The sequence below is a fragment of the Cynara cardunculus genome, assembly GCF_001531365.2.
Source record: "Cynara cardunculus var. scolymus isolate 2C chromosome LG 1, CcrdV1, whole genome shotgun sequence".
Taxonomy (NCBI): domain Eukaryota; kingdom Viridiplantae; phylum Streptophyta; class Magnoliopsida; order Asterales; family Asteraceae; genus Cynara; species Cynara cardunculus.
Window position 1 is genome coordinate 2610263 of NC_037528.1, and position 11537 is coordinate 2621799.

The 11537-nt window shown below is 27.6% G+C and overlaps 1 protein-coding gene across 1 annotated transcript; it reads left to right on the forward strand.

Moving 5' to 3' along the window:
* Positions 1-9617: 9617 nt before the first annotated feature.
* Positions 9618-10483, forward strand: LOC112519131 (wound-induced protein 1-like). Its single transcript, XM_025127120.1, has one exon. It carries the CDS (start codon positions 9849-9851, stop codon positions 10176-10178), a length of 330 nt encoding a protein of 109 aa, XP_024982888.1. The 5' UTR covers positions 9618-9848; the 3' UTR covers positions 10179-10483.
* The last annotated feature ends 1054 nt before the right edge of the window (positions 10484-11537 follow it).

Below are 11537 nucleotides of genomic sequence, written 5' to 3' on the forward strand. Positions count from 1 at the left end.
TCTAATAATTTCGATCAATTCCGTATATAATTTTATAAAAATGGCTTTAGACATCGTTTGTGAGCTATAAGCTAACTTATTTTTTAAGCTTTATTGAAAAGTTTTGTCTGGATGATCATAAATTAACTTATTGAAACATTACTTAGGGACCGTTTATTAAACGCTTACTCGAGTAAGTGAACATCAAGTCACATTACCTTAACAGATGAATATGATAAGAACCAAAAATCTTATCTAATAAGAACGAGAGAAGAACTAAGAGTCTTACTTGGTAAGTGTGGGTAACGACTTTTATCACGGTAAGTGTTTATCGGGTAAATTGTTGCATACGATACTATTTTTGGTGGACTAAAATCTTACCCGGTAACTAAATGATAGAGTTAAATTTTACCGATAAACGACTTACTGGATAAGTGTTTGGTAAACGGCCTCTTAAATAAGAAGTTTTCTTGTCACTTTCTTCCAATTATTATTATTAATTAATATCAATTAATTATTAAAACTACTTTTCAGTTATGAATTAATAATAGTAATGAAATAATATTAATTATTAATTAATTAAAATTTAGATTATTGATAAACTTTGTTATTATTCATATTATGTGTGATGATTATTTAAAATCCTACAACTATTTTTTCTAAAGTTTGTATTTGGTTACACATGTATACATACATACATATATATATATACATACATATATATATATATACATATATATATATATATATATATATGCGCACACATACAATTACTAATCATATAAAGTTTTATTAATTCACATATTATATTATAATGTTAAAACTAACTAATTTTTTTAATACATTATTCTGATTATTTTACTTTTTTCTACTACTTTATCTCGTTGTAATTAGATAAATACGTTATCAACTTGTTTGTCAAACATAACTATATATCTATAAATAAAAATATTATAAATTCAATTAAAATCTTATTTGAAATTATCTATACTATATTATAAAGCATTTGAAAAAAACTCTTAAAAATAATTTTATATGCATGAAGTACTGTTTATTAATACATATTACTTAAAATTTAATATTACAAGTAAATTGTGCGTAAATACAAATTATTAAAGCTCCATTTTTGAATTTGTATAACTAACTGTAAACAAGCATAATCAAATACATGATAAATATCTCATTTTAAATATAAAAAAACCTAAAATATAATTAAAAAAATTAATTGAGTTCTAACAGAATCATTATCTTTATAAAAATTATATTGTTAAACAAAAAATAAATTATTTCGCTATTAGATCTAAATTAAATTATGATAAAAAAAAGTGAGTTAAAGAAGTTGTACAATAAACGAGAACTTTTAAATAGTTGATTTGATATTAATATCGTTTTATTTTTTCAAAATTTTAAGATATCTTCAAATTTTTTTGTATTCAAATGTAAAAAAACTTTATCTTTCTCAAAACCACATACACCGTATTATATTTCAACAAAAACAAAACATTAAAATTAAAATATTTCTCGCTACATTACACAAGTTTCCTTTAATATATCCCTTAAATCTCCATCGTTGAACAAATCTCCCCAAACTTATTTCACAGACACAATTTTTTTTAACAATTTTGTTTTTCATTATTTTCAATGAATAATTTTAATACAAAGTTTATTTAACATCATGGAATGGTGGGTGTAGGGGTCATACCTAAAAACAAAACAAGTGGACCCACACAATCATAAGCTAATGTAGTTGCATGAAAGGAAAAGCTTTTATCAACCACTTGTTAACTTTTATAAAATTAAATTTTAATCAACTTTATATTATATATGTTTAAAAGAGAATGCTAACTATTTAAGAAAATACAAAAAAAAAAACTCATTAATGTACAAAATTATATATGATTTACGTACAAAATCATACTTGATTCACATGTATATGTGTATATTCACGTACAAGATCATAAAGGTTCAAAAGTCGTCCAATTCCAATTTTTTAACGTTAATGTAAAATCACATGTGATTTTGTACATTAACGATTTTTTGTTTTGTTTTTTTAAATAGTTAGCGTTCTTGTTTAAGCATCTCTCTCTCTCTCTCTCTCTCTATATATATATATATATATATATATACCATAAGGATACTCGCGCAATGCAATGAGATACATCTTGATTTTAACATTTCATTTTATTCTTTATCTCAGTCGATGTTATAGTATGGTCTTATGTGATTTTGAAAAAGAGATGATTTTTTTATTTTTGACTAGAGTATAAATTTGAAGATATCATAAAATTTTGACAAAAATATACCGATATTAGTATCAAATTAACTATTTAAAATTCCTATTTTTTGTGTAATTTCTTAATTCAATTTTTTTATTATAATTTAATTTAGGTTCAATAACGAAGTAATTTATATTTGGTTTAATAATATAATTTTTTTATAAATAAAATAATTAATTATTTTGTTAGAACTCGATAATTATCCTAATTATATTTTAGATTTTTAATATTTTAAAATGAGATATTTGTTCTCTACTTGATTATGTTTATCCGCAATTAGTTACACAAATTCAAACGTGGAGCTTCAATAAGTTGTATTTATGCATAATTTACCTGTAATCTTGAATTTTAAGTAATATGCACAAATATACAGTACTTCATGCATAAAAAATGATTTTTAAGAGTTTTTGTCAAATGTTGTTATAATATAGTATAGATATATATAATTTATATTAGGGGTAATCGATCTTTATTATGAATTATATATGTTTTTATCTCAATTTTTTTTATAAAGTATTTATAAGCTGGATTGATTAAATATCAAATATAAATAATAAAAATAAAACATAAAGATGGGGACCAATAATAAGAGGTCGATTTTGACTTTACTATTTATGTAACTGATTACACAGTTGTCATGTCGGGACCATGATGCAATGTTTGAACGTATGAAATAGGATATGTTTATTTTGAGTTAAAATAATATGTTCTAAAAACACTAATGGTATCAAAATTGAAGCCTTGGACTAATTCGTATGATTGTATATGATTGAGTTGACCGGGTTGAAGATATTTGAATCTAATCCAGTGTTTGTGGATTGGAATATCTCAAACCAACCTAACCCAAACCATGCAGGTTGGGTTAAGCAGGTTGAAACTTTGCATGGAATTTTCTATCAAGGCTAGCAATTACATAGGCAGTTATATACTCCATTTCCTATGTCGTAATAGTGTGTGTATATATATATATATATATATATATATATATATGGTTCCACAGGTTGTCACATAGTATTTAAGTGTGCTCAGATTCAATCTAAATATGTATGTTTTCAATGTATTTTATGTAGGTTTTAGATGTATTCATCAAGTTTTTTTTATTAACCTGGATAGCCAACTAATCACAGGATGACCACCTACTTTGCAGATAGCCCGGAGTCACCGCATTTAAACCTTCGTGACCACAAGGGATTTTTATTCCTCCTTGGATTTGAACCTGAGACCTCCTGGTACTTTTGATCCTTGGAGCTAAGTTTAAACCAATTAGACACCACCATTTTGGTTGTATTCATCAGGTTTTCCCTTTATCAAGAAGTGTAGCTTTCTCTGTAATCATGGATAGCATAGGTTGATCGACATAAAGTTACAGTATCTACGTGCGAATCAGTTAAAAACGGTAATTTTTTGTAGTACAATAAGGAATAAAAATATACTATTTTGTTACTATAGTCGAGTTTTATATACGCTGATAAAAAGTTATGGTCTTAATGTGTTGTCTTCCGCAAACGTCATTTCAATTTGAATCTCAATTAATACAGTTTATTCTTTTGTCGAACGCTAAAAAAACATATAAAAGATTATTTCAAAGATATAGTGTTTTTGTGAAGTACATGAACTCAGATTTATTTATTTAACGAGTAGCCATTATTATAATACAATAATATTTAATTATGAATTATAATATTTTTAAACAGTTTTAAAATATTAAGTTATTAATTAATTATTAATTACATTGAATTAAACGATTCACATATCTCACACCGACAAATGTATGATTTGTGGTATACGACTCACAATTCACTTATCTTGTATGTAAAAGTAGAAAAGTTGTTTCCATAAATACGATAACTCGCACTTCAAAAAGAAAAAAAAAAGAAAATTTAAAATAATAAAGGATAAAAGTAGTAAAATAATTTGTAAAAACATATATCAAGTACAAAATAAATCAAAACCGAAGGCGACAAATAAAACCTAGGAGTTGTTTGTTTGGTTTTTCATTAAGTTTTGTATGGACAAAACTATATGTATGGATTAATTTGTCTGTATTAATTGCAAAAGTTTTTATTTCAGAGAGTTTTTTTATTTCATAGATGAAATGAACATGTTTTTAATTGAGAGTGACATGTTTTAATAAAGTTCCTCCTAAAAGTTTACTGAATAAGTAATTTCTATATCTTTAAGCAACTACCAAACATACATATATAGTTGATCGAATAAGTTACGAGTGTCATTAAGTTCATTAAGCTACTAACAAACAAGCATGCACTGTTTAAGGTGTGTTTATCAAAAAAAAAAAAAATTAAAAGATAAAACATATTTGAAGAAAAGTTGATTACTGACAATCTCAATCGGTCCTACAAAGAACCCACCTCAATGACACCAATCTGAAAGACATTTCTTGGTTCACACAACACATGATTCTAGCAATATCGAATACATGATCTGTCTTATATTTAACATAATTGTCTCATCTATTTATCAACTGAATTATACATTAAAGATATATATATATATATATATATATATAAAATTTAATAAATATTATTGGGGTCAGAAATGGACATGTAGTCTTTGTTTTGGAGGTTAAAGACAAAGGCTTGTTCTCATCATTTGAGCCATGAAAAGAATGGGATGGGAAATACGTGGAGTCCACAAGGCACACCGTCATTTTTTTCCTTTTCTTAATTAAAATATGTATTATTGTATACCTTAAACACGTTTCATATTCATCTGTAATTCGGAATTTTTTTAATGGCAGATCTAAAAATTCAAGAAATCAGTGGACATTTAAAGATACTAAAAGGATACTCGTGCAATATAGTGAGATACATCGAGATAATGTTTCGTTTTATTTTTTATCTCTGTCGATATAATACGGTTTTATATGACTTTGAAAAAACGATAACGTTTTTAATCATAAAAATTTGAAAAAAATATATCGTAATTAAATCAAATTAACTATATAAAAATTCTCCATTTTTATATAATTTCTTTAATTCAAATTTTTTATTATATAATTTAATTTAGATTTAATAACAAAGTAGTTTGTTTTTGGTTTATTAATACAATTTTTATAAGGATAATAATTAAACATTCTGTTATAAGTGTAACTCAATAATTATCCTAATTATATTTTAGATTTTTTATATTTAAAATGAGATGTTTTATCACGTAGGTGATAATGTTTATCTACAGTTAGTTACATGAATTCAAATATGAAGCTTTAATAAGTTGTACTTATGCACAATTTACTTGTAACCTCGAATTTTAAGTAATATACATCAATAAACAGTTTTTCATGAAAAAAATGGTTTTAAGGGTATTTGTCAAATGTTTATAATATAGTATGGATAAAAAAAAAACTTAAACTAAATAAGTCATCAAAATCGAATGAAGTTCAGGTTAAATTGTTTCAAATTATTCGCTTTCTGCGTTAAACTGTTCATTTGGTTGAATGAATATATCTTATTGGTTCAGTTATTCTTTTAACTACTTTCATTAAACTTATTAAATCGTAATAGCAAATTAATGACATACATTGAGTGGTACAATTTAAAACTTAGAAAAAAAAACCAGTAAATCACAATTCGTATTACAGAAGACATCCATAACACACTGTAATTTCCAACAATTTAGGACAAAAGAAAAACAGTAACGAGAATTAAAAGCAATAACTAAAGACGGGAATTACAGAAAATGAAACTAAGAATTAAGCAACAGCAACAAGAAGAAATCAACAAGCATAAACATGCTCTATTTGCAACTAAGTGAACTAACAGATAAATCGTAACAAATTAGAAGATGAAATCAAATGGGAACCCACAAACCCTAACCCCATCACGTAACAGATTGATAAGCAAATCGTATCAAATTGAAATTTAGAAAGAAAACAAAGGAATGACTTAAATCATAAAAGCAATCACAAGTAAAGATGTCGACACAAACGCTCCTATTCTGTAATTTTTGTTCACGCAATCACACACAGGGATTCGAGACTTTTGGATTTCGATCTCATATAACTGCAGCGAACTAGAAAGACATGTAAATAGTAAAGAAACCGGCCAAATAAAGTTAGGGATTACAGATTGTTACATAGCAAAGTCAATGGTAAAATTTAGTGATTAGAGTAATAGTTGTGGTATGCGAAGGAGGCCATCGTCCGTTGTCGTGTGGTGTGCACAACTTCTTTGAGTAGCGAGTACAAACTAACGTTTCGGGATTGCTGACGTGAGGCGAAAAGCAGAGAAGGAGGGCACGAAACCCAACTAAGGAATTCTTCGTCACTTATCACTCGTCAAAGATGGCGACAATCGCAGGGCATGTCAAATCAAAACAGGGGGCACCAGATCAAATAGAGGAAGTTTAAGGCACTATTTTTATTCGAAATTTAATTTCATCAGGGTATCCGACATTAACTGGACATGTTCTTGTTCTCGCTTATATAAACTTCTATTTGTGCATTAATTTAGAGTAAAGGGTCCCATAATGAAATAATTCCTACCCAATAATGAAATGAATATTTATATAATACCAAAATATTTTATAATACACCACTTAATAATGTCAATATTTGTAATAATAATTTCCCACTTAATAATGTCAATAGTTTAGAAGAAAAATCCAATTTCATGTAGATCAAATTATTTGTATAAGTGAATAATTAAATACTTTTGTGGATTAATTTAAATAAAATTAATTTATAATATGAAAATTTTCAAGACATGATATATTTCGGCTTTGTTTGACATATTAACTATTAGCTGATAAGTTAACTGGTAGTCGATTAACTAATTATGTTTGTAAAAAACTAGCTGATTAGCTAGTTGAAAAATGCAAAATTATCATAATAGGATATGTTAGAAAATTAGTCAATTTTAGCATCTCATAATATCTATATTGTATCATAAATCATTTGATAAAAACTTTTAAAAATCATTTTTATGCATGAAGTACTGTTTATTGATGCATATTACTTAAAATTCAAGATTACAAGTAAGTGTGCGTAAGTACAACTTATTAATGCTCCATATTTGAATTCATGTGACTAACTATTAATAAACATAATCAAGTATGAGATAAATATCTCAATTTAAATATATAAAATATAATTAATATAATCATTGAGTTTTAATAGAATATTTAATTATTATCTTTATAAAAAATTATATTATTAAACTTACATTAAATTACTTCGTTACTAAATCTAAATTAAATTATAACAAAAAATTTGAATTAAATAAATTACACAAAAAACAATAACTATTAAATTACTCGATGGATTGCATGAGTAGCCTTCTAGTATCTAAAAATAAATCATTAATAATATAATATGTTAATTAATACAAATTAGACGTAATTTTTTTTTAAATAATATAATATATTAATTAATATAGTTTCAATTTAATATAATTATATATAAACATCATAAACTTGGGATTGTATAACCAAATGACAGTATTTATAATAAATTTATTAAAAAATATTAAATTAGCAATATCAAAATTTATTATTTATGAAATAAACGGAATAGTTTTAATTTTTATGTAATTATAAAAATGATTTCAAAATTATTATATTTGCTTTTTGACGGCTAAATATATTAAACAATAATTAAAGTAATAATAGCAATATAAGAATTTGGTAAATATTTCAATAAATAATATTAATGAATAATTTACGATTGAAATTAGTGTTAATTAATCACAAGTTCTAAGTGAAGAGATTACTAAGTCCTTTTAATTAAAATTAACCAATAATTAATATCTATTAATAATAGCTAAATAAAATATAATTTTGTAATATTACTCAACGGTATGATTAAAATAAAGTGGCAAAAAACTCATGAAACTTATTGAAACTCTAAGGGGCCTTTTATTAAACACTTACCCGATAAGTGTTTATCGAGTAATTTTTCTCATCGAATGAACATGGCAAGGGCCGGAAATCTTACCCGGTAAGATTAATGATAATGATAGAGAGTCTTATCCGATAAGTGATGGTGATGACTCTTACCCGGGTAAACGTTTACCGGATAAATTGTTACATACGATACTGTTTTAATATACTACAATCTTACCTGGTAAAATAGATTATAGTGTTGACTCCTAGCGGTAAACGCTTACCGAGTAAGCATTTGGATAAACGACTCCTAAGTATTTCAATAAACTAGTTTATAAGCTACAATGGAAATATATTAAAAGGTATTTTCCCCACATGGTAATTACTTTTTTGACGGAAAAACATGTTTTCATACTTTTTCCATTTTATAGATAGTTTATGGAATCTTTTGAAATATAAAATTGATTCAAAATCTCCATTTTCTCTATTTTAAATATATATATATATATATATATATATTAAAAATAATGTAAGTATAATTTTGACATCACTTCTTTGTAAAACACAAATCAATGTAGAAATTAAAAGTGTACATAATCACAAATTTAGGTACCGTTTATCAAATGCTTACCCGGATAAGCGCTTACCAAGTCACTTTACTTATCCGGATGAATATGGCAATGACTAAAAATCTTACCCAGTAAGAGTGAAGGCAAAAATCTCGAGTCTTACCCTGTAAGTGAAGATGATGACTCTTATCATAGTTAACGGTTACGGGGATAAATTGTTGCATACGATGCGTTTTAGTGAATAAAATATACTCGGTAAGTAAATGATAGTGTTGAATTTTGCCGATAAATGCTTATGGGGTAAGTGTTTAGGTATACGACCCCTAACCTTTATATGAACATTAACCGTTTTCTAATCATTTTAGATAATAAATAATCAAATTTGCTCATTATTGGGTTTTTATTGTTTGTAATTAAATTTTTAAAAAAATATAGAAATTAAATATATCGTAGTGAATTTTAAAAACACATAATATAAAATTTAGTTAACATATAATATCTTAAATTGTTTTCAGAAAAATAAAATAAAATGGAGTATAAATACAAACCGTTATTATTATAAACGATAAAAATCAATTTTAAATATATGTACAGATGATGAATTAGCTTCTAAATTCATTCTCAATTTATTTATAATTCATTTATAAACCTCCATTATATTTCATAATCAATAGTCCAAATTCGATTTGCAACGGTTACAAATTTATATCCGAAACCCCCGTGAGATAATAATAATAATAATAATAATAATAATAATAATAATACCATAAATAATTGTATATTTCAACGTAACATATACACTTTGAGAAGACAAAAAAACCAGAAATACCGAAAAAATAAAATTAATAATTAGACACGCACGAATTAAACGCGAAAAGCAATCAAAAATACCGAAACTACCCCCAACATCCTTCTCCTATAAAAGCCTCGTTCTATCGCCATTTCCAATATCCCCAACACCTTGGATCTCATTAGTCATCTCTGTGTCTCTCTCTCTTTCTAAATTCCAAGTCGTCATTCTCTGACCGAACTGGCTAACCCTCAAGAAGCTCTGGAGGATTCCAGCAATAAGAGCGTGGTGCTCCAGCTCTACCATGCCCTAAGCTCTCGCGACGTTCAAACCGTCCACAAACTCTTAGCCCCTGACCTCGAGTGGTGGTTCCATGGCCCTCCGTCTCATCAGTATATGATGCGATTGCTCACCGGAACTGACAACGACGATTCATACTCCTTCAATTTCGTACCTCATTCCGTTGACGCTTTCGGATCTACGGTCCTCGTTGAAGGCTGCGATCAGGATCGCGAAATCTTCTGGATCCACGCTTGGACTGTTAATTCACAGGGTATAATCACTCAGGTGCGTGAGTATTTCAATACCTCCCTCACCGTTACTCGATTCGGTGTTAACTCTTCCAAATCCGTCTCCATTACTTCGCTTCATTGCCCTTCTCTTTGGGAGAGCACTCTCTCTAATAGGGTCGGAAAATCTGTTCCGGGTTTGGTACTGGCTATATAGTCAAGGGGCCGGATCCCCTGTGCTCGCTACTTCATATAGCTTATCGTGTGCGTGAATAAAAGAACAAGTCAAAGTCAAAGTTGGAGCGTGATTACCTATGGGTTGAAGTAACGTGCTATCCTGCGTCTGCGAGGATGTAAATCGTACGGCGGAGATTCGTGGGTACTGTTTGGCTACTACTTTCCGTTTTTGTGTGGTTTGTGTTTGCGTTTTATTGTAATCCTAATCCAGGATGGGGATGTCCTCCTATTCTTGGTTATTTTCTACTGTTTTTATAAAAATGCTATATATTGATTTTCTAATAATTTCTAAACTCTAACATCGAAATAAGTGGTCGAGATTGTTTACCAAAAGTTTACTGTACTGGTGTCAATTACCTTACTAAAAGAGCATGGTAAGGATCAAAATCTTATCTGGTAAGAGGCATAGTAAGGACCAAAAATCTTATTTTATAGACGGTCAGCGGAGGAGAATGCTCTTACCCGATAAATATGTTAAGCAACGATCTATTTTAGGAATACTATTTTCATGGTCGATAATGTTACCCTATAAATTAATTCAAATGACGACAATAAAATTAAAGTAGTCATATCATAGTCTTAAGCTAATATGATGGAAATATTTGGATAATAATAATTAAATTGGATTGTGGAGCACTGGTTAAATTTAGGGGTGCTCAAAATACCGATCAATCCGACCAAACCCGGTTGATCCAACCCGAAGAAATCCAAAAAAACTCCACCAAAGTAACCCCGACACATAGTTGATGCAAAATTTAGTCAACCCTTATATATTGGGTTGGAATTGGGTTAGGGTCATTTGAACTCAACCCAACCTGATGAACCCAATGCTCTTTTATACTATGGATTTAATTTCATTCTTAAGTTTTTTGATTAACATATGTATATTAGACATTAGACTAATCCATAATTAATTATATTTAAAATTATATTCCAATTTGAACCGTAATTTTACTTTCTTATTTGCATAGACCTTCAATTTTTTTTTTTAGTTTGTTAGTCATTTTTGTATGTTATCATTTTGATTTTGCTTCGTTTAAACATAAACACTTAGCTAGCTTATAAAATGATTTACCAAAATTTTCAACTCGACCAACTCAACCCGCATGGTTTGGGTTGTAGTTTTGCTTGGTTGAGTTAATATTTTTCAAACAGTAAACATTGTGTTGGGTTGTACAAATATCATAAACCCGACCAATACAACTCATGTGCAACCCTAGTTAAACCCTCAGAGAATGTATTAGAAAATATTATGTACCTCGGGTTAAATTCTAGGCGCTACAAAGCCTTTATGACCATGGAGGTTCGCCTGAAAGATTAGTCGGTGCGTATAAGTTAA